General features: G+C 39.0%; 1 protein-coding gene across 1 annotated transcript in view; it reads right to left on the bottom strand.

The window, feature by feature from the left end:
* The window catches only part of PARP8 (poly(ADP-ribose) polymerase family member 8), a 121,579-nt gene that overhangs the window by 49,120 nt on the left and 47,670 nt on the right, over nt 1–24,789 (bottom strand). Inside the window, exons 3-9 of the mRNA XM_069777512.1 lie at nt 19,879–19,916; nt 14,593–14,682; nt 13,212–13,282; nt 10,733–10,810; nt 5,464–5,558; nt 1,436–1,496; nt 278–368 (exon numbers count right to left, since the gene is read on the bottom strand). Of these exons, the coding sequence (XP_069633613.1) occupies nt 278–368; nt 1,436–1,496; nt 5,464–5,558; nt 10,733–10,810; nt 13,212–13,282; nt 14,593–14,682; nt 19,879–19,916 (524 nt within the window). The remainder of the gene's footprint in view (nt 1–277; nt 369–1,435; nt 1,497–5,463; nt 5,559–10,732; nt 10,811–13,211; nt 13,283–14,592; nt 14,683–19,878; nt 19,917–24,789) is intronic.

Genomic DNA, 24,789 nt, shown 5'->3' with positions numbered 1-24,789 from the left:
ATTCCTTAACCCTGGTTCCTAGGGGAAGCAGTTGCATTTCAAAGGCTATCAGGAAAACAAGTTCCAAAAATCGACCTACGAATGTTTCAATTAGATGCCCGTGTCATCATTGAGGGCCTAGCCATGCACATAAATATAAGCAGTAGGACTGCTCTCAGCAGTAAATCTAAGCACATGCAGGGTCATAGATTTGATAGTAAATGAGTATCTATCACCTAGTACATGGCTCAGACCGAGACAACATATAAGGCACATGAAGAACACATGGGTGACTAACCTGGACCATTTAAGTACTGTGTAAGTGAACAGTGCAATCGCACTATTATAGGCTCTGTGCGAATTACATCCCAAGCCACAGCAATCTCTTCCTAGTTCAAGACAAAAAGAAAACAACAGACACCATTAGCCATCATCAGGAACTGCTCATTTTGTCAGTCTGCCTTAGGGTTGTTATAAACACCATCCATCCATTTACCCAGTTGTGGAATAACTACTCCAGCTTTAAACTTGAGACTTAGGACAAACTACTGCCTGCTGATGCCCCTAAGAGCAGTGTTAGACTGCTTCCAGTTCCTGAGTATGCTCATTTAAACTGAGCACGGGTTTACACACAACACTACATCTACAGTGGAGGCAGACACATTCCCATTTATCAAGAGATACTACTTCAAAGCTGGGAAGCAAAGGAACAAATAAAGATGGAAAAGAAACTCATCCCATAACACAGGGCAAAGGAAACTTTTGCTCCTTAAGACTGATTAAAATAATTCAAGGTATGACCAGATTTTCTTAAATTTTAGAAAAGCCCAAGAATAACTATCTTTTGTGTTGTGCTGACCAGAGAATATGACATATCTGTGCAGAAGCTAATGATGCCCCTAAAAGCACTGACTTTTATTCTTTATCTAGAGGACAGGAAGTTACTGTGCAGGTGAGGTGAGAAGTGTGGAGTTAATGACAGCGTAACTGTTACAGAAGCCACGCTGCCAGTTGACAGCACCACTGTCCTATTTCTCCTTTGCCACTCAAGCCTCTCCCTAATCAGCTGCAGATGCTGAGAAGCACACAGGAGAGCTCCAGCCAAGGTCTTCATCCCTAGGGGACTCTATGAAGTGCCTTCACCTAACTAACATCTAGGATAGCAAAAAAGTAAATGTATTTCATTTATACCAGTTAAAACATTTACCATTCACAGAGCATGTTCGAAAGGAAATACACATGCAGTAAATAAAAGCCTACAAAGCATTTTAACAATGTGATCATAAAAGGAAAAGGAAACCTTTCCACTGAGTAGCAATCAATAAAGTGACAGCCACTTGTGAAGATTGAGCCTCTGAAAAAGGAAAGCCTTGGTGGTTGTCTAGAGAGTCTGATGTGTAGCAGAATTAAATGGGTGTTAATGTTCATTATGTAATTCTGTGATTAGATTACTCACATCAAGAAAGCTAACATCAATATGCAGATCAATATCTACATCATCAATGGCTCCATATTCCCTGAAAGGAAAGAATTACATTACATTAGAGCTCTTTAAGATACTCCTCAGCCCAGGAGTACTTACAACAGCAAAGATTTTATAAAGGATAATCTTGTCTGTAAAATCAGAATGCTTATAAAATATGCATTTACATACATTGGATCAATATTCCCAGTGGGTGACAACCATCTGCTGCACTGAAACTTTCTTTCAGTGGACCTTGCTTAAACAGGCTAAATCTTTTTTTCTACTAATTCCCCTAAATTCTCTCTCCATTGCTGCTATGTATTTTGTCTTGCATATTGCACAAATAATTCAAGAAAACAAATTCAAGGTCACATGCTCCTCCTATTTATAACAAAATAAAACCCTAGTTAATTTTCAAAAGTATTTCAGGTTAACTGCCAATAACCTAAGGAGAGGCTTGAGATAAATCGTTGAAGACAAATACAACATAGCCTAGAGGGTGGCATATTATACCTGTGGGATTGCTTCATACATTCAAGCATTTGTTTGTCAAAACATAAAGATTGCCCTGTAAGGTGCTTAAGGCAATAGTTAGCTTATTTTATCTGTTATGTGTAGTATTTCTGGAATCCCCCAAGGTTCAGATTTAACTTATGCTCGTAGGTGTTTCATTGCCATCTGAAATCTTACATTTAAAGTATGGCTTTTCTGCCTCTTATTTTCTGACTCATTCTGATTGCCCTCTCCCAATGTACTTGAACACTTCTGAAAAATAGGACTAGAAAATACTCATTCATACACCTAAATAAAAAATTGCTTTCCTTTTCATTTAAATTACTTAAGTGGACAATACTGTAAAAGTGCAATCACTCCCTTGCTCTCACAGTGACTTCCACACTTTTCTATTAAACTAGACTAAGACATTGCACAGTAACAGCTGTGCATAAATAAGCTGATACGGTAATTCTGAAATACAAAAATATTTTTGTGAATAAAATTATCTCCTACCAATGTGGCCTCTCAGCCCATGGTAGGACCTAGCTCACACCGGAAATGCCCTGACCTCTTGTGAAGATTGGTGGAGCGAATCCCTTCCACCAAACCTCGGCATCTCAATGGTTCTCTCTGGTGAGGGCAAACCCAAAGACTCTCTCTAGATAGATGTGTCCAGACATGGCACACACAGGGCAGGTAAACAGCTGGTCAGGACTGTGTTACCTGGAGGCTTCCCACAGCCACCCTGAGAGCTGCTCCAGAGTCTGCTCACCCAGAGCTGTAGAGGCACTTGCGGACCCCCTACAGCTCACTGAAGACCTGGCTTTGAAACAGTGAAATTCTCTACCTACTGAATGGCTTAGCCACTATCCTACACAACAGTGGCCTCAGTTTTTTGTGAATTTTCCACAAGATCCAAAGAACAGATTGTTATGAACTCTTAAGTAATATTTATGAACCCAAGCTGGTGTTACTCATTCGACTGAGATTCAAAAGGCTGTGAACAAGCATAATTTTATAAATTAAACAGAAACACAGTTGAACTGAGGAACACAGAAATATTAGTGGAAGAAAGGACAAGACAAAAATAAGTGTCCTGGTTTCAGCTGGGATATAGTTAACTGTCTTCCTAGTAGCTGGTACAGTGCTATGTTTTGAGTTCAGTATGAGAAGAATGTTGATAACACTGATGTTTTCAGTTGTTGCTCAGTAGTGTTTAGACTAGAGTCAAGGATTTTTCAGCTTCTCATGCCCAGCCAGGGCACCTGACCCAAACTGGCCAACAGTGTATTCCATACCATGTGACGTCCCATCTAGTTTAGGAACTGGGAAGGGGGGGTGGGGAATCGCCGCTCAGGGACTGGCTGGGTGTCAGTCGGCGGGTGGTGAGCAGTTGCCCTGCGCATCATTTGTACATTCCAATCCTTTTATTATTGCTGTTGTCATTTTTTTAGTGGTATCATTATCATTATTAGTTTCTTCTTTTCTGTTCTATTAAACCGTTCTTATCCCAACCCAGGAGTCTTACTTCTTCTCCTGATTTTCTCCCCCATCCCACTGGATGGGGGGGGAGTGAGTGAGTGGCTGCGTGGTGCTTAGTTGCTGGCTGGGGTTAAACCACGACAATAAGTTATAACTGTGGAATTTCTATACTCACTGAAATCCCTTCACCATCCTAGAAAATGGATTTTAGACACATGATGCTGACTCTAGTTTTACTTCCCCAAGCTGAAAGGCATGAAGAAATGTTTTCTCCAGCACCTGAAGCTTAGGTCTGCTGCCTACAATGGCTCCATGAACATATCTTGATTTTGAAGCTCCCAGAGGTCCTCTGTCCATCAATGCATAAGCAATGTAAATAGATACCAAAATGTCTGGATCAGTTGGTCCAAAGGGCTTTCTCACAGCTTTGGTGGCCAGATTTCAAAGGGCAGTGGTGAAAAGCATGCAAGTATAGGAATTTCACTTTTATGTGTACTGTTGATTCTGTGACAGCAAGAGACTACTAAAAGAGGGTCAACTGTCTGGGAAATAATGCATCTTAGTGGGTGTCACTGTCAGACAGACTCCCCTCTCCACAGAGAAGTGGAGCTGCAGGAGAGGGATGAAACCAAATGTTTAATGCCGTTTCTCATTTCCAAGAATTTATAAGTATTTTCAACTGCAACAGAGTGGAAGAAGCGTTAAAGTTTTCCACTTGCCAAAAGCAGCCACAGATGCCAATTTGTACTAGAGTGAACCTAAGGAGATCACAATGCTTCGAATGAAACGGTTGATTCAATAAATTAGATGCATTAAAGTTTTTGAAAGGTTACATAGAATGTTTCAATTTGAGGAGCTTGAGGGAGCCTATTATCAAGATATTCTCAATTTCATAGTTATCCATTTGGCAACTGAACATTTATCTCATTCACTTCCTAAACCCATCTGCAACTATTTGGATTTAAATTCCCCAGGTCCTCGAAACGTAATGAAATTTTCACTTAATTTGAAAAGGTATAGTACACCATAGTTATAGATGTGCTCTCTCTTCTTAGACAAAAATAACAGAGCTTATTGTTTAGAGGTTAATGGGAATTGTTACTTGCAATATATGTATGCCTAAGGTTATTATCTTCTCTGTATTTTATTACTTTATTTGTATGACAACTTTGATATTTTCTTTGTAATACATCTGACAGGTCTGTTACATCTTGCCTACCTGTTATTTTTATGAAATTATTAAGATTACATAGATGGAAAATGAAGTTAAAAAAGACCTGAAGCGTATTAAAAATACCATACAGCTATGCCCTGTGACAGAATCATACATACTCATATATGCCCAACAGAATTTTTGTGTAATCACACTTTGCAATCCACCTCTGACTGAGGTTCCATCACTTCCCTGTGGAGGATACTTTAGATTCCCACAATTAGAAAGCTTTCCTAAAATCTAATCAAATTCTTGTTTGTTGCTAACACAGCTAGTTTCTTATTGTCTCTCTCATGATGACAATAAAGAACATTTAATCACTCCTCCTACCTACAAACAGCTTTTTTGAAGAAGAATTGTTATTATGTCTTCTCCTTCTCTTTTTTCCAGAGTAGACAAATCCAATTCCTTCAATTTTTCCCTAGGGAAAACATTTACTAAATCTCCTATCATTCCTATTGTTCACCTCTAGGGCAAAAGACAATATAACACAAAAGGAGTTTAACAAGGGTTTAGAGTAATGCTGAATAGTAATTTTTGACAAAATACAACAGCCTGATCAAATACCAACTGGACTGCAAAAGTCAATGATGTTTTAGAAGAGGCTTCCAAGGCTTATTCTCAGCACAGCCAGTTGTATTGGTACTCAACCACAAAAAAAAAAAGAAAAAACAACATTATAGCTAGCCAGCAGCACTCCTTCCTTTTGCCATACGATATGCAGCAATCACCAGAAGAGACTTCTGCTTTGGCAGTCAGGGAAGGTCCACAAGGAATTCAATCTCCAAAAGGTTAAAGGTTCAGCAATACAGAAAGGTCAATGACATACCTGAGAGATACTGCATTAGGTCCATAGATCTCTCTCACTGCTGTCAAATCAGCCTCCAGCTGTGGGTGCTTGTGAAGTTCTCCATCATAGCTAACCTACCGGGGAAAAAAAATATCATAGGAGTTCTTGTTTATTTCATCACTGGCACCTGATCTAGGCTCTTCAAAGTTCCCCCTCCAAAATATGCTGCATAAAGATTCCTTAATGCAACGCTTAGAAAGGACACTGTATTGATAAGCTGAAGCACTGAGCTGGCCTACCTCACAGGCAATGAGATTTGCAAAGCAGGCACTTCTGCGTCAGAATTTTTTGAGGGTTCCACTCCTGTTCGTGGGACGAGAAGCTGCAAAGGACTCATCCCTTTATCCTGTCTTGTCCTGGGGTTTGTTTTGGGACACTTGTGCATTTTAAAACTGTTAAGTAGGAGAAGAACCAGATCTCCCCAGTCATATCATCCCTGTCCAATCACTACAGGACAAAGGTTTGCTTGTTGTTATACTCTCATATATATTAGACACAGAATGGCTTGGGCTCAACAAAAGAAGCATGAAACTACTCTACGTACCAAGTGTCTCAGCATCTAAATTACATTTTCAGTCTACCCATTGGCTGTATTCTATCCACCAGTGCAATGATATCAGACGAAAACAAAATAAAAGAACACTTTCTCATTTTAAGTATTTTACCAGAGCAGGTGTAAAGAAACAGCTATTTAGACATCACCCCCATTTTTTTTAAACTCCAGATGAAAAATGGAAAACGTTATGTTAGTGCTTACACTATAAAGTAAAACTTGTGAGCTAGTTTGGTTGGACTGTATGAAGTCAAAATAACTAATATCCTCCTATCTTCTACAAGGACCAAAATATCTCTTTAGCCTTGTAACAATCTATTCACAGTCTATTACTACTTTCTTGTTAAGCAATATGCTCCTGATTGTATGAACCTAATTCCACGTCTTTACAACAATTAGAATGACAGTAATTCCACAGAAGTTGAGGAACTCCCTAGATTTGGACAGACTCAGAAATGAGAGTAGGATTTGGCTTGTACCTTCAACAAACTCAATGACCAAAGCAGAAGAGTGTAATTTACCCCTGTAGACATAGATACATATACACCTCCTTATACTGGAATTTCTGCAGAGAATTCTTGCTGTTGCAGAACCGTATCTAACTGCAGTACTGTTTCTTCCATTTGTACATCCAAATCTGTACGAGACCAGTGCTATGACATTTTCAGCTCTGATATCTAGAGATGAACTTTTCAATCTAATTAAATAAATTTCAATAGAATTAAAATAATAATCAGCTGATCACTTTTTACATGTGAAAATTAGCAAAGAATAATTTGGTTAGACTTAGAATTCTTCCAATATAAGGCACAGAATTCATCAGCATAGCACAGAAATGTGTTTATCAGAGGTATCAATGATATTCATGACCAGAAGGGTATAAGCCAAGTACCCCTCCCTTGTTTGGGCAGGCATGTCAGAACAATTTTCCAAGTAGAAAAGCACAGGAAGAAAACCTTTATTCTAATTTTTTTTTTCAATTTAGGTAGGAGCAAACCAATCCTTTTTACATGTTCATTACTCAGAGATGAATTCTTTAAAGATGCATAAATAATTGCTGTCCTGCTTCCAAAGACAGCACAGCAATTATTTCACAAATCGTAGCTGTGGTGCACTTGTCACCTTTGTTGGTCCTAAACCACATTTTTTTAATCAGTCTTATGTATCAATAATCATAAAATCCAAAAGGAACACTATACAGAACACCGAACTGATCAGCATAATGCTTTCTCCAATCTCTTTTCTGATGGTAAGAGGTTATGAACTCAAAAGGGAAACAAAGCAGTGTTCTGACAAATTTTAAGACCACTGTATGGTATTTTCCACCCCTGAATTAGTGCCACAGACATGCTGATGTATGCAGAGGAGACTGCTAGAGTTTTGTATATCTGCATTTGCAAGTATGTCCTGTAAGTGAAGCACAAGAGAAGGAGAGAGAGTGCCAAAGGCAGTAGTATTACTGTTTCAATCTCCTGTTCTTGTTTGGAAATGTAGAAGATAGAGATTCAAAGCAAGAATTAACAGCAAGTCTCAGAGGAAGCAAATATAAAAGCTGAAAATCTGATAACTTTGCTGTGTCTGAAAGGTCTGTGTTTAGAAAGTCTCAGTTTTTAATCTGAGACCTGATTCAGATTATTTTGTCCCACATAATGACAAAAAGGTTGCATTTTTAAAGGAGATTAAGTGATTTACAAACCTAAATCCCATTGAAAATCAATAGGACTTGGGCTATTGAATCACTTAGCTACTTTAAAGTATTTATCCATTAAATCCTTAGGGAGGATTACAAGCAGGTGCCTAGGAAGCTGATACAAACATTTAATTTATGACCAAAAGGTCGTAGCTTGTTTTCACTGCCCATCAAATGCCATTTCCCATCTTCCACGGTCCTTGTTTCATCAGCTGCTCTCTTGTCTTTCCAGCTGTAACCACTTAGCAATGTTAAGAATTATCCCTGACCTCCATCTTCCCCAACTGTACTGCAAACAATTACACTGGCATCTATTCCTTCTAGTTGCTAAACTCAATGTTTTTGTCCCCCTTCTCTGTGAGCACAGCAAACACTCATCCCAAATGATGACTAGCTTGCCTTGCCAGTTCCCCACATATACAGTCAACTATTTTGTCTTCCCAATACACCTGGTTCTCACTTAGTAACTCTTACAATCACTTTATTGGAAAAAGGACTGCTCTTTTTCTCTCTCAAGGAACTTTGCTCATTACCTGATCTCCTATTTATTTTCTGAGTCCTCAATATTTTCTTTAATTCTACAGGTCCTCTTTAGAATTTTGTCTTTTTGACCATGAAATTCTAAATTCAAAATTTCCTTTTTTATTCCTTGTTAAATATACTATGATGTCTTTTTCTGGTTTTTGTTTGTTCTCTTCATTTTGCTTTTTGAATATTCGATACTGAAGACAGTCAGAATCATCTGATATTTTATTTTTATTGCTGATTGTGCTGGTTTTGGCTGGGATAGAGTTAATTTTCTTCACAGTAGCTACGAAGTATATGTTTTGGATCTGTGCTCAGAAAGAACAGTGTTGATAATACAGAGATATTTTTGTTATTGCTGAGCAGTGCTTAACCAGCGTCAAGGCCTTTTCTGTTCCTTACCCCACCAGCGAGCAGGCTGGGGGGGCACAAGGAGTTGGGAGGGGACACAGCCGGGACAGCTGACCCCGACTGACCAGAGGGGTATTCCAGACCATAGGACATCATGCTCGGCATATAGAGCTGGGGGAGGAAGAAGGAAGTGGGGACATTCGGAGTGATGGTGTTTGTGTTCCCAAGTAACTGTTCCAGGTGATGGAGCCCTGCTTTCCTGGAGATGGCTGAACACCTGCCTGCCCATGGGAAGTGGTGAATGAATTCCTTGGTTTGCTTTGCTTGCATGCGCGGCTTTTGCTTTACCTATTAAACTGTCTTTATCTCAACCCACCAGTTTTCTCAGTTTTACCCTGCGGATTCTCTCCCCCATCCCACTGTGGGGGGAGTGAGCGAGCGGCTGCGTGAGGCTTAGTTGATGGCTGGGGTTAAACCATGACACTGATCTAATTGGTGGGTTGGGTTTTTTTGGGGCCAGTTATAATTCCTTCAATTAAATGTATTACCTTAAAAAAAATGACAACGCAATATAATGTAGTTTCCACTTCAAATATAAGGGAACTAAATTCTAACCAGTACTGCCTGTTACACAGCTCTTTTACACCTTGCAAAATGATGTACTGCTCTCTGTGTTCATATCTCATAGGCAGCGTTAATATTTATTCATTCATTTGGGCACTAGCAGGCATTCTTTTCCAAACGTATTAGCACTGGTTCAAGAAATAAGCACTCCCAGCTGTTTGCTGCCTTCTCCTTCACCTTGAGGTTACTGCCCTTTCTGCAGAGTTGAAAAATGGAGCCAGTACACACAACTCATCACTACAGGGCAAAATCAGAAGATTTTTCCTCTCAGGCAGATTAAAATAAGACATCATGCTTTGCACTGAAGTATGTGTCCACAGTCTTCCCCAGCGCTCCGTGGGGCTGTAGGCATTGGCAGCTAAAGGGAGGCAATTCTGCAGTCATTTCTAAAAAGTGAACAAGAGTAAATACCCCATGTCAGTTATTTCTGACACTGAAAATACATTCTTTCAGTTCCAGTTTCAATATCACTTTTAATAGCTTTTTAGGGGCGTGCTTTTTTTTTTGGAGTAAAGCACCTCAACATGTATTTCATGTCCAAACCCCACCATGCTGTTGGCTCTGCAAGATAAGAAGCTTGGCGATGTCCTGCTTATCAGCATCCCACGCTTTCTGCACCAACCCAACTGGCTGGCACTGCTGGCGTGCTCCTGCAGCCTTGGCTCTGCACCCAGGGCACGGATGGCTTCAGCTTCAAGGCTGAGGCAGGGACAACTTTCACAAACAGCAACCATAATTCGTTAAAATGTTCATCAAAATAAACAGTTCTAATAACATAAGTGAGGAATGATTCCTTTGGGGCAATAGTTAGACTAAAAAGATAAGAAAAATCTGAATAAAGAGACTAGCAGCGTGAAGTGCTCTATTGACATTGCAAAAGGAAAAGAGATGAAGAGATTTTATTTCCCAATACATAAGAGAAGGTAATAATAAGTAATTCTGCTGAAGGAACAGGAAGGAGACACAGAGCAGTACATTCATCTAAAAATATGTAGCATTTTTCAAGGTGAATTTAACTGTGGAGCTCAGAAAAAGAGTGGACTATTGCCTAGATCAAAATTATTTTGTAATAACCACTTTTACCATTAAATTGCGGTGCTCTTGACTTTACAAAATGGCAGTCCTCCAGAAGGTAACAGATTTGGATCTAGCCTGTCTTCCTATTTGTATCAATAATGGGATAAGCTTTGAAAAGTGAATATCTATTTCCTGGAAGTAAGCAACTGGCTTCTATTTTCAAATGTTCTGAAGAGTACTTGCTTTTTCTATTCTTACAGCTTTGCAAATGTAAATAAACTAATCTTATTTTAAATTTGATATAATTATGCAGTATAACATAGTCAGTATTTCTGCTATAAAATACTATGTATATATACATATGGCATTCTATTTGATGTTGAATAAACATAAGGAATTAATTATTACCATAAATTTATAATGGAATGAACAACAGAAGCTTTCAAATATTAATTTCTTGAAATTTGTGCAAAAATTTCTTTCATTACCTGTCCTCCATAATAGAATTCCTCAGAATCATTATCTCCTTCAGAGTCTTCTTCAACTGTGCTGTTGTGCCGTGACTCCTTATTGGAAAAGGAAAGTTAACAATGATACAAGTGATATGCTTATCTCACATTTATAGTTCTAATTACAACTACAGGAATTATGGTTTTTACGAATAAGCTCATAGCACCCTTTATTAAGAGATTTTTTAGTATCATTTTTCCAAAAAAGTACTAAGGGCCCGTTTTACGAATAGTGAAATATCAGACAAAAGAAGCATCTACTAATTGAGTACATAAAACCACCCTGAATATGTTGGAGAAATAGTACTTGTCTGGCTACAGACCCAGTGTGGTATTTTAGGGAACTGAGGAGTTCATTATGCTATGTGTGGATACCTCACTCTGTGCTTTTGCTAAACAAAGCATCATTTACCCACCAAGTCAGGTTCTGGACTTAATTCATTTGGTGTTTCAGTGACCTAATAAAATTTTAATTTACTTTATTCTGGTAAATCAATTCTAATAGTTTAAGGAAATAATTCAAGTTCAAACATGAGATCTCTTAAGTTCCTTTCTGTGAAAAACTAACACAGTGCTGCTTAATTATTATTTTTAACAGAAGTTCCAGCCTGTTGCCAGAAAAGTTCAAACTTAGTTTTCTGACTAGCTCTGTTCTGAGACTTTGAAAATTAAGGACTAGAAAGTAATATGCTTACCAAAGTAAAACCTGCTCTAAATAGGCTGCTCTGTGAAAAATTGCACTCAAGTAAATAGAACATCCTGGTACAGACTGCAACTCAGCATGAGTTGAAGTGTTATATTCTGCTTCCCACCAATGGAGCCTTTACTTATAATTATGTAACTGCTTGAAGATACTAATTCTTGTTTCCCACAATCCATGTGTTATTTCTAGGCCCCATGCTGACAAGGACCCCTAAAGAACACCTGTTAAAATCATAATTCTTCACTTTAACCTGAACATGATGCCCTTAGTGCTTATTTTGTATGTATGTCTCGCACAGAACTGCCATAATGGAATAGAAATCAGATGTATGAATCAAAGAATAGAAGTTACCCCTAAATCCCGCATATTCATAAATGTCAAATATACCCCTATCACCAGTTTGTATGGTCAGTCATTCTAACCCCATTTCCCCACCTTCGCCTCTAAAGTCCTGCTCTATTCACTGCATACATAGAACAAAAAACGTATTTCAGCCAGTTTCATGGCAATGTTCTACAACAAGGCATAAAAATAATTTCTGCTTCTACTTCACTGAAAAGAAACAAAGGGACTTTGGTCTTCTTTGGTTTATAATAACCTTAGTTCAAGGGGAAGTCTGTGTTAAAACAGAACTCAACTGAACAAAAATTCAACATGAACCAAAGAGAAATGAAACTCTCACATCAGAATAGTAGCAAACTCATCCTGTCCTAACCAAACCTCTAACTGTCTAGCCAACGTAAATGGTCAGTGTTAGAGACTTTTTTTTAAAGGTACTCTCATATTTAAGTACCTCATTCAACTAAAAACAAAATAAAAACTCAGACTCTGCCCCATAGAAGCTGACTATATCTCAGGCTTTTAATTAAACGGGTAAATTCTTCCTGCACATTTACCGAGCACTGAATACAATGATGAGGCAGTAGAAGTAAAGTATTTCCAGTGCAGCATTTTACATCGAAACTACTAAAAACTCAACCATATACATTAGCATATCTGGGCATGCTTATCTCACCTTTCCAGGATCAAATACAGATCAGAGCCTAAAAAGCAGTTGTCAAGAACCTCAGCAATCACCCTTACCAAAGGAAGTCTTTAAGTCAAGCACCTGAATTCTTGATACAATGCTTGATTTCTTGCTAGGGGTAGGAGCCTACGTGGTACTTTCTTTGAGCCCATAACACTGTCAAGCCCTGTAGACTTCACGTTAGTGCCTCTTCTTTCTTAACGTCTCAGTGAGACTGGTCAGGGACCCATGCCAGAGGTACAGCACAAATACAACTGTGACTAGAAGGCCTTAACACTCCACACACTAATGGTGAATAGAGTCATGTAGAGGTCTAAAGCCTCCAGTGGGGCTGCTGCAGGCTGCACGAAGAAGCAGTGAGCTAATAAATGGGATGTGGTCCTATGTGCAAGAGTAGGTTAAAAGGTAATGGTGTTATGATCTACTTCTCCAGGAGAGCTGTATTTTTAGGGAAGACAGGGTCTACACCACTGCTGGAACAAAAAATGAAATAAATGTCAAAACCGTATTTCCTAGGATAGGAGCATCCCTATCCCAACTAAGTGGTTCACTGGTTAATCCACATATGAAACCCAGAGAACCATGCTCATCTTCTAAAATGTGTAAACGTGTACAGTTTGCCTAAGCACACATTTGATAGGAAATCTATGGTAAATATTCATATTTTATTATTTTCTGTTGTTTCTTAAAATAACTTCTGTTAAAATATGCATACAAGAAATACATACCTCTCCATTCTCCCTCTGTAATTTTGATTTTATGGATAAGCAATAGTTGACATCGCTGGTTTTTCTTAATTCTTAAAAGGGAAAATAGGGAACAACTGTGAAAAATGTGAAGTAATTTTGCATATGCGGACTTGAAATACTTAGTTGCAGTAGTAGAGCAAACAAGGAACAAAAAGTTACAGATATGAAAAGCGTCAAAGAGTTTACAATACAACAGTCTAAAATTCAGAAGTCCATATGTCGTAGAAGATTCATATTTTCAACTGTGAAATGAAACTCAGCTGGTCCATCTAGGAGTTTTTCCCAATCTGCGATTTACAATTTAGCGTCATTCATTGATTTTGTATACTTTATAAAAGAATGAAAAATCAAAACTCCTCAGCAAAATTAAATCAGATCATCTTCTATATAAAAAATAGATTTTTATTCTATTCTAAATGACACGTTTCATTTCTTTTTAAATTACATAAATATTTGCAAGTAACATTTGTCTTAAAACTTCTGACTATAATGGCCAGTTTTTGTTTAGGTGCCACTGCACCAACTTCAGTAAAATTTTTCTTGATTTACATCAGTATAATGAGATCAGAGACTGAAGATCATATTGGTTTTCCAGTGGAATTCAAAGTAATTCTGTGTTACACAAAAAAAGCCCTAAAGCATTGTAATAATAAAAAGACTGCAAAGCCAAGTGTTCCTATCTGAAGAACTGCCAGAATTAAGAGTGCTCTGTGCAGTTTCTCCTGCAGCCTGAAATCATCAGGGAATTTGTCTGCTAAAATCTAAAAAGTCTCTATGGAATATGCACAAATCTTGATTATATATTGTATAAATGGGCCTATATGGCTGAAAAGCATACCCTCTCATGTATCAAATAATTTTTGAAAGTATGGAAATAATTTCAAATTAAAGGTTGCCAAAATCACTGCGAAAAAAAAGTTTTTTTTTCTATAGTCTAATTTAGTGAAACAACTGAACCATTTTGTTTTCAACTTCCTGATATAATTCACCAGCAGCAATGGTACTTATAGACTCTTTCATCCCCAATGGTGAAGATTTAGTGAAGTTTTAAGCAAGTGAGCATGAAAACTTATAATTGGGAAGTATTAAGCACCTCTAACTGTATTCAAGAACTGCTTTAGGACAGACTGCAAGACATTAAAAGAATAAAATACATTCTGCCTACACAATCGTGGTGATCCCCAAAAGAAATATAATTTCTTCTATACTGAAATGTAGGACAATTTACTATAGCAAGACTGTGAGAAAATAGCAAACGGTATAGCTGCACACATTAATATATCACCCTCTAAGTGCAGGCAACATCTTGTCTTTCGTCACAAAATATGAACTTGATAAAACACTTGGGACATACGATTACCTGTAGCGATTTGGTGGAAAATTACTGGAATTGGCTCTGTTGTAACTAACACATCTTCATCGTTATCAGAACTGGAAACATAAGTGTTATCTATGAAAGAAAAAAACCTTGCATGGTGAAGTCCAGTTGTGCTCTGCCAGCCCCTTCCCATGTTGCCTGTCCCACCCCTGCACCATAAGGAACCATTCCCCAAATGGTCAGGGAAGCTGAGTGCTATCACCTTCCTGGTGTGGTTTTTTTTTTCTCTTGAGATTGCTAACGAAAAGAAAAATACCAAAAGGATGGAAGATTCGGACCCAAATTTCATACAAGCAATCCTGTGGAGTCTGATGTCATGGCTTTCATGAGTCACACCAAGTGCTGCTCTGAACTGTCCCACAAGGCTTATGGGGGTTTGAGCCAACCTTTCCCAAAATTTAGACTTGTTCCACGCTTTTTGCTGTGCCTGACACTAAAACTCAGGCTAGATCTGCTGTGCAGAGTAATGGCTGCATTCAGAGCTGGGTGTTAACAGCCTAATATGCAAAATACCCGTGCCTCATTTTGCCTAGTCACATAAAGGTTGTTTGAAGTATCTTCTAATCAGTGGATAACTCGTGCCTGATTCAGGAAAAAAAATGAATTCCTCCCACTTAACAAAAATGTTAGGTATGGATACGGATATGAATATGGCAAGTCTATCCCAAATTTTCTTACAAAATGTAGGGATTAGGTCGAGGGGGGTGTGTGTGTGTTGTTTTTTTGGTTTCATTCCTTTTTTGTTTTCCAACCAAATGTTTAGTAACAACAAACAAGGAACAGCAAGTTTTTAGGTAGTATCTGCAGAAGCTAATTTTGCAGGAATTGCTGAACTGCCTAGGAAAGTAATAATATTTTGTTTTCTACTGATCTGGGCTGAATTGAAACTTATGCTCTAGAGCAGAAAGGCTGACAATTAAGATAATCACAGATAAAGAGACAAGAGAATTGAACAAGGACTTGATTTATCATAATTCCAAACACTCCGGTCCCACAACAGCAAAGTGCGTGAACTCACATGTAATTTTAAGCATACTGCTGCAATCTCAAAGCCTTTGACCACAGTGCTTCCAGTGAAACGTTAAAGATGTTCACATTAATTGAGCAGTAAATTCAGTAGCATTACCCTTTGTATTACAGAGGTTCTCAGCAGCCTGTATCAAGACGAAGCCCCGGCGCTGCTGCCCCTTTCTCGCCCAGGTGTGCCACGCTGCCTTTGCAGACCAGCAGCTGCGCTGCTGCACAGGGACAGGCGCGTGGGGCTTTCCCAGCCCACTCACTGCCTGTGAAACACCCTTTCTGCCACATTCACACACATCTACTGAGCCTGTCACTATCCCACACCTTCGCCTACTTCCAGTCCCGTGCTGTCCCTCAAGCTAATCTGAATGATCTTCGCTCAGCCCAGCAAACATGTATTGCGTGCAGGCAATTGCTGCAGGAGGCTGACACCACTTTTCCCTGAGCACTGCTCTCCAGTGGGCACAGCCACCTGCTCAGTCTGTGTCTGCTCGGCTATGCGCTTGGCACAGGGATGTGTCTCAGAGCCACAGCACCACGCGAATACAAGGGGGTCCCTTCAGCCATCTGCCAGCGTTCACTCCTTCTCCCACTTTGCCTCTCAGCAGGACAGGCTGTGAACTGCGCCTCCAGGACAGATGCACCTCACCCTCTCCACGAACCCCTGCCTTGCCTCTGTTTGCATGCAGCACCTAGCTGTCATCATTTCGGTGTCAGCCTCACCATGCCGGATGGCTCTGGGCATATAGGACACAGGCCCATTCCTTTCCCACATTTGGGAGTGAAACTTAGTGCTATAGAATCTAATGAGCCGGAATAACAGAGGCCACCATTTGGCTCTAAATAGACATAACACCATATATGTATGGATGGGAGAAAGGAAACCTGTGCGCTAGAACTTATTGCTATATGAAAAAGTATGAAAAACAACAGCATGTGCTGTGCAGAATAGACAATTACCAAGATATACATATATGGAAAAAAGGACTGCTCAATTACAGGTTTTACAGATTTTAATTATATTTTTATGTTCATTGTCATTCTTTCTTGGCAGCTGCATAATACGATTTTCACTGCCAAGGTTTTGTTTTTCTTTTCCATTTGGCAGCCATTAGGGTTTTTTTCTTTCCTTCCATCAGTCTAATGAAACTTGAAATTAAGATACTGGTTTTGGATTGCTTTCATTCAACATCCAGTTTCTAACACACTACACCCAGGAACACCTCTCCTCTTCTAGCAGAGGACCTAGTGCCTGGACCTAGCAGAGGGATGCAGCAAACCACTCGCTGCCAAACTGGTTCTCCCCCTGTCTGCTGCAATCTAATGAGGTCTAAGAAAAGGATGTTTCTGTTTACATGTGTGTAACCCACAAATCACTGGATAAAAGACTACAGCGGTTCTACAAGTTTACAGCAGCCAACATGTATCACTCCAAACATATATTCATTACCAAAATGCTTGTTGCTGTAATGGTTCTCACGGGAGCCATGATCCACTCATATTAATGGGACTTTAGTCTACTCATTGATGTTATATTCTATAACTGCTCCTTAGGAGCATTATTTTCCCCAGTTGTGTCAGTGTTATGAGAAAATGGTTACAGAGATACTTTGCTGGAACTGATATACCTGCCTCTAAAATTTGCAGTGATATTTTCACAATTTCAGCAATGTATACATAACTTTGAGACATTACTGTCTCAACACTATTCCTATTAAGTTCTTCAGTGTGCCTTTGTGAGCATATTTTTAGCTTTCATGCATAATTATGAAACTTTCAAACACCTTCCATTATTGGAAGTTGTCATGTCATATTATGGTTCTCATAGGTATGATTTAATGCTCAGCTGTTTGTAATCTTTTGATGTATTATGAAGCAATTCAGCAATAGCTACACACTGTTATCAGTGCCAAAGTGGTGATGCTGCATACGTAACAGCAATGCAAGAAGCTAGAGTATGCGCACTACCCAAAGCTCTTCTTATAGTACCTAAAATTACTTCTGGTGGTATCACTTTTGGCTGAATGAACATCATTTGTATAGTAACTTAATCTCTTCTATTTTCATGTATTTATTGCATGCATTAGAAATTTATCTGATGACCAACAAGCCTTCTCCCGGATTTCCAAATTTGATCCACTGTGTATTACACACTCTTAGTCTCCAGAGAATACAGCTTTGGCATAGCTACACACTAATGGACTACTTTTGATCTGTAAAGATTTATCCTGTGAGAAATTTAATTTGATGAATATGTGCTGCTTTGAACTCTATCAACTAGCAGCAATACTTGAAGATCACCTTCCAGTTGAGGAGGGCATCAGCACAGAGCTTCCCAGACTTGACATCATGCACTCTGTCATGTCCCTGAAACATCCCTTAAAATACATACCAAAGAAAAGAGCCACAGTCAGCAATAATGTAAAGTTAGAGATTTAGGACAAAGGGAGGTGACAAAGAATCTGGCTCACCAGTATTTTTAGGATCAAAGCTGTAAAATGGCAAAGAGTCATTATGATTCCTAACACAGTGAACACCTCTTCATCACAAAGAAAACATACATACTGCAAAAGCTTGAGATATGAATTAAATCAGGTCTTTGAAAGCTTTGAAAGGTTAGATTTTAATCAGTACACATGTGCAGCTGGTTTACCCCTGGCTCCCCCACTTAGCTACAGTGTAAAATGTTCAAATTCTATCCGGCTTTAAAATACAGGGGATGATGGTAGAGAATATTTATTAGGTTTTAGAGCCACTAAAGTCACTCAGGTTTGTAGGCCATCAGGGCATGCTGCCAAGGAGCATTCATAAGGGCGAGTTTGAGGTCTGTCAGACAGAACAGTTTGCCAGGAGATGACACCTCACATGCTGTGGGAGTAACTGCTGGTTCAGTGCTCCAGCTTGCCATTTAGTTAGAGGTTCCCACAGAACAAGTTTTGTGATGTTTAATAAAACAAACTGTTAATAACATATGATGAAGATTTTTTTCAACTATTTATCCCTCCGTTCATTGTCAGGTCAATGGAGTAATCAGTAAATCAATTTATCACTGGTATGACTGTGTATTTTACGAACCTCAGTTTCTCCCCTTACTACACCTTGAATAGATTATTATTAGTAGTAGCAGTTTTCTCTCCAGTTTTTAACTGGTAAAAAACACCTCTCTCATAAAGGTTATTAGCATTCTTTCACATAATCAATTGTATTTAGCATCACTGATGATGCTGATTTCTCTCTGCATCTGCTTCAAACACTGGTGTTTTGAACAGACATATGTCTGCTGCTTATCAGTGAGGATCAAAGCCTCACTTCTTTAGAAATCCTAAAAGAAACAAGAAATATTTCTTCTAGAAATATTACAGAGATGTTATGGATAAAGATCAAAAAAGGCCAGAGGGTTTCTTATCATTCATGGTACATACACTATTAAATAATCCCAGGTGCAAAATACACAATATGGTGCAATCCAACAGTACTATCATCTACCTTTACTTGCACAGCACCTGCCTGTCCTCACCCCTGTTTCCCTCTCCTGCTTCTGCTGACCTCTGTGCCACCTGAAGCATCTGTGCAGTCTCTTTGTGAAGGAAATCAGGGAAATAAGCTAGCTGAAAATGAGCTTTCACTATTGCCTGGTTGTCTTTCATATGAGTAATTCCCCTTGTCTGGATTGGCCACACGGCTACACAAATGGTTTTGCCAAGAGTACGAAACGGAGGCAGGACTGAGCAGCTGGGAACAGCTTTGCAAGCTTACATTACCAAAGACATACCCATACACAAACCCGTGGCTCCAGCTGACCCTGAGAAGCACCAACGCGCAGTCCACAGGCTTAACTTGAAGAACGTGAGTAGTCTCATTAAGGTCTAACACAGAAGTGCTTTGCTGGCCCTGCGCCAGACTGCTCAGCCTCTTGAAAGATCAAGCTTTATCTACCATGCCAAAGAGGAGTTGGGCGCCTTCTCACTCCTATCACTGTTGGCTGCAGACACAGAAAGCATCGGTCTCCGTACAGACACAGAGCTCTGGTCTCTGTAAACTTGTGAACCAGGTTTTCTCACCCTGACCCAGCTGATAAATGATGCCTGAAAAGGAGAAATGACTGTGAAAATAATCTAACTAATGGAACATGATTAGCACAAGGGTGCACCTGGAAGACATCAACACCCTTTCAGATATTCTCATCTGAATATGGCAAATTGCAGTAACATGCATACATGGGTCACGGACAAGAATGTTGCACTGTACCTGGGTAATCCTCAGAGACATGCACTGAATAGGATACACTGTAAAAAGAAAAAAAACACCAACAGAATTAATAACAACGACATTAACTGATGGCAGAACATTTTTTTCCTGCTCCTGTATTATTTTACGTTTATTTATAGGTTCCTGCTGGTTTCCAGGACAGAAGGCAACAGCTATTTTGATGGCTTTTGAAGTGCTCAGCTGAAAAAAAAAAAAGCATCATGCACATTTTGAAAGCTTACTTTGCTAAATTGGCACATCCTGATTTCAACTTTCTTAAAAAGAATATCAAGACTGCATTATATTCACTTTAGAGTAACATTTCACAATATCTGTACTTATGCTTAAAAAAAAAAAAAGTTCCTCTTTGAACACCAGAACTAGAAAAGCCCAGTTTTCCCTGCATCTGGTTTCTGGGGTTGACTCAAGACTCAGTAGGAAGCCTTTCTTGCTGGCTGGGGCACTTCTGTACATTCCTGTTAGTCTCAGGAAAGGCTCTGGATGGCTTGGGCTCCTTCCTCTCATCAAAAGCCCTTATTTATAACAGTTGTGGCAATTTTATTTGATACCTGTACCTCTTTGTCAAGCTGAGTTCAAATCAAATTTGAAAGAGCCATCGTCACGCTAAAGGGTAGCTTCACTACACGGATTACCTGAATCTGTTTCATCAGAAAACAGTCATACAAACGCATCATCCTGGTCCTCCAGCTCAGCCCACATGTGCTTTCACCACCACCCAGTGAGATCTTCACTAAATTCACTGCTGATAGCAGGACAAATGGGCATGATGGTCTGATTGGTTATCTAACTACCCACCACATCCTTTTGATTTTTTTTAAGGTTAAAGCGTGTCTTCATTTTGCATTAGAAACATTCAACTCTGCAGCATGCTGAAAGCTTTCTGTTGTATAATTCATGTCCTTTTCACTTCTAAATCCTATAAATTGTATGTGTCAACTTACACATTTAAATAATACATGGTGTGTGTTCATGTCTGTAGTGAGTTAAGCAGACAGACAAAGGCAGGATGGCACAGTCCTCTTAAATTTTGGTATGTGTTGTACATTGCTGAAAGGGATTCAGTGGATCTTTCTAAATTACATGAATACAGCTTCCATGTAGACTATAAAATAAACCCATGTATGATTTTTTTCTTTTTCTCTCTTAAGGACTTCCACTGAATGAGCTCCACTTTCACAATCCAATGACTGTAGGAGGTAATCAATATGAAAAAGTAGGTCCCTCACACTTTCTTCTGTACGTCAATCGATTACCGCACAGCTCTGTCACCTGTTTTTGCACATCATCTCTTCTAGCATAATTCATTTTATGTATTGTTTGACTAAGAGGCAAAGATGTCTGTTTCTTCAACAGCTGCAAATGTTCACATAAATTGAAGCAGAAAGAGTGTTTATTACAGCTGACAACAGATTTAGCCACACAACTCTTGATAGCCTCAGTAAAGCCAGAATTAAATCCCATCACTGTGTAAATTTAAAATTTGGTGATTCTTCTCTTTTAATTCTTTTTCAGACATTTGGAATAGCCAGCATCTGTATCCCCTCATCTTGGAGCATTTTCCCTAAAGACTGGGGTATTTAAATCTACTTAATCTGCCATGGCATAAAATATCACTATTTTTCACTATTTTTAAGGACATATTCCAAAATAAGGAAATGTTATATCTCAGTGCAGTCATGTGTGGGGAATTTTGCCCTGTGGTGCAAAAAAAACCCCAAAAAACACCCGACACAAAAACCCCAAACCAAAAAAAAACCCTGAGAAGTTAACTAAGGGCCTGTTCTTATCAAAACCCATCTTCTAGATGTTGTGTTTGTAACCATGACTTCTTCTACTCCCAAAAGAAGTACTTCAGTCTTGCTCATTTAGACTGGCTGCTCGCATGCCTCCTTGCTGCCTCCAGAATTGCAGTGTATGGGTTTGTTTGACTGTTGTTATATAGGGTTATATTCAAGTGTGGACTTTTATTTCAAGAAAAGAAAAATCTTTCTAGAACTCACTCCATATTCTAATTTAAAAAAATCTCAATCCAATTTAAAAACTGCAGCAAAGCAGGGAAATTCCACATACGTATAAAAAAAAGTTCTTTATATCGAGAAAAAGAACAGGGGCTGAATAAGTTACAGAATTTCCATCAGTGCAGATATTCAAAACTCAACTGGATAAGGCCCTCAGCAACCTAATCTAACTTTGAAGCTGGACTTGACTTCAAATTTAACTTCTGCTTTGAGTGGGAGGTAGACCACGTAGTCTGCACAGGTCATCACCCCACATAATTACTCTATGCATGTATGTGCAGAAACCCTATGAAAGTGTGTTTCTCTTCCTTCTTCCTCATCATCTGGTATCTATGGCAGCAGCAGCTGTGGTGACATTAAATGGAAACTAGTAAGAAAAAAATACACTGTAGGTCTTGTGAGATGGAACTAAAATGAAAATGTTCATGAAGATGCAGGTTAGAAATAGTCTCAAGCCAGATCCTGTAATGACTGTAAGCAAATTCAGGGTCTGACCCAGAGCCCACTGAATCCAGCAATGGTCTCACTACTAAGATGAATATTATCAGAGAGGAGAAAGGAACAGAACAAAACTTGGTTTTGTGTCCCAGCTCACCCCTGTGATTGTCACATCACATCACACTTTGGTACATTTTTCTGCACTCAGGATAAACTGCTTCGTACTGACTGTGCACCTGATTTGTTAGAAAACAAGATATATCAGGCTAACAAAGCTCTCTTAAGAGGCTCCTGTCCTGCAGCCACCTAAGCATTTTCCTGTTGACTTCCATGAGATTTAGAGCCAAGACAGAAACACGGGACTGTGATGGCTTACGGGACCTTAAACAGCACAGGCTTCAGTGAAGATGCAGATGTTCAACACCTCTCGGTGTTAAATCCTCTCAGAGCCAAAGAAAGCCTTTACTGAAGCAGCTTTCTCATTTAAGTACTCAGAAATGCAACTGGAATTAATTTAGGCTTGGCCACCACATAGAAGTACAACATGATTATTCCAGTGAGGGATATGATTTTTCCTTCTGGCAGTGCTGTTCCCGTCTACAACCCTACTGCAGTTACATTGCTATAAATACAGCTTATAGCACTATAATTTATTTCCATTCCCATAAACACATTCTAACCAGCCAACCATCATCCTTGCTCATTCAGTTATATTACTTTAGCTATATGAACATAGTTAAACTCTTGGGTGTAAACAAAGCCTCAATGATGGTGTTATTTCTGTTTTATTCAGCCTAGACCCTCTGCAGAAGGCATCCTACAATACATAGATTTCTCAACCCTTAAGCTCAGAATAAGCTTCATACTAGAAATGGCCCAGTAAAATTTTTGGTTTTTAACAAACAGTAAAGCACCATATGAGAAATTAGTGAGAGCTGTTATGTTTCACTGCTTGAGGTTTTAATGTAAACTTCTTATTGCTTGAAATAATATTAACATGTAGATCCACAGCCTTAGCTTAGTAAGAATTCTACTCACAGGGGCCTCCTTGAAAGCATTTTCCAATGTGTTTTAACTGTATCCCTTCCTTCTTCAGAAAGATTATCCTGCAGAGGTCCGTCTGCATTTGAGAACTAATTCATCAGCTAGATGGGGATCCACCACATAATTGCTGTTTTTCAGATTAATCTGTCCTAGTTTGATACAGAACAAGCAGATTCACCTGCATTTGACATTACTATAATTTCTCAAAGCTCGTTAAAAAGGAGTCCTGAACTCAAACTCATTTTACTACCAGGCAAAATATTACCCCAAAATTGAACCTGCGGGACAAAGAAAAAAAATCCATGAACACTGAAAAGAGGCAGCAAAGCAAAAGCTACTGCGACAAAGCACATTCATAAAAAAGGAAAAGAACCAGCTTCACCTCTTTACATCAATTTGTAAGACTGTTTCCCATGCCTTGAACTGCAGTTTTTATCTATCATAGTACAAACCCCAGAATCAGGCATGCATCCTGAAGCCACAACAGTAATGCTGGAGCTGGAGCGTATGACTGGAGTGTATCTTCCCATCTGGAGTGTATCTTCCCATCAAATTCACGTTATCTCAACTGTATGCCACCTGTAGTTTCTCTCTAGGAAAGAAATCCTTTAAGCTGAATTTCCAGCTGTTTTGCACAGCAGGAACAGCATGAAGCATCTGGCGCAAGTCTAAGATTTATGCCTATGGAGCAGTTATGACAATTCAACCAGCTCTGTCCCATAGCGACAGCTTACTTACTGCCTTATTAAGTGTGGAAATTGTGATCTAGTTTCTAGTCCAGTTTTAGCTGTCTCTACTAGAGCCAGAGCTCCATGTGCTAATGTTGCAGTTTGCAAACTTGCTGAAGAAAGGAAACAAGACTTTTTGTCATGTGGAATTTTCTGGTAGTCTAATGCTAATCTGTAACAAGATATAAGAAAAGAGTAAATAGGATTTTCTTAATCTTAATACACCTGGAACTACAGAATTCAGAAGATCTTATTTTTCGTTTATGATATCCAAAATCCCAGATCTAGGTCATCAATGAAGTAATACAGTAAGTTAATAGGATGCACGAAATTTTGTACCTGAAGAAAAATACTAAGACTCAGCAAAGTAAGCTATGGACAAATACACAAGATTAAATGCTACTGTGGTACTGATTATATGCCAGGGTTAGCTTCTAAACAAGCTGGTGAGCTGAAGAATAGATCAGTGAAACCTTGATAAGAAAAATAAAATTATACTGGTGAAAGCTTTGGGCCAAACAACCTTTTTAATGATCTGCATAACTTTTCTGAAAGCATGTCAACCTGATGTTTTTACTCTCTTCTGGCTGAGGCAGTAAGAAGGAATAAAAATAATGTCCAGCTGAAGAGGTGCAACTGAAATTGTATTCTTTTACCAATTT

Source organism: Haliaeetus albicilla, chromosome Z, assembly GCF_947461875.1.
Source record: "Haliaeetus albicilla chromosome Z, bHalAlb1.1, whole genome shotgun sequence".
Classification (NCBI taxonomy): domain Eukaryota; kingdom Metazoa; phylum Chordata; class Aves; order Accipitriformes; family Accipitridae; genus Haliaeetus; species Haliaeetus albicilla.
This window is presented reverse-complemented; position numbering and strand designations above follow the sequence as displayed.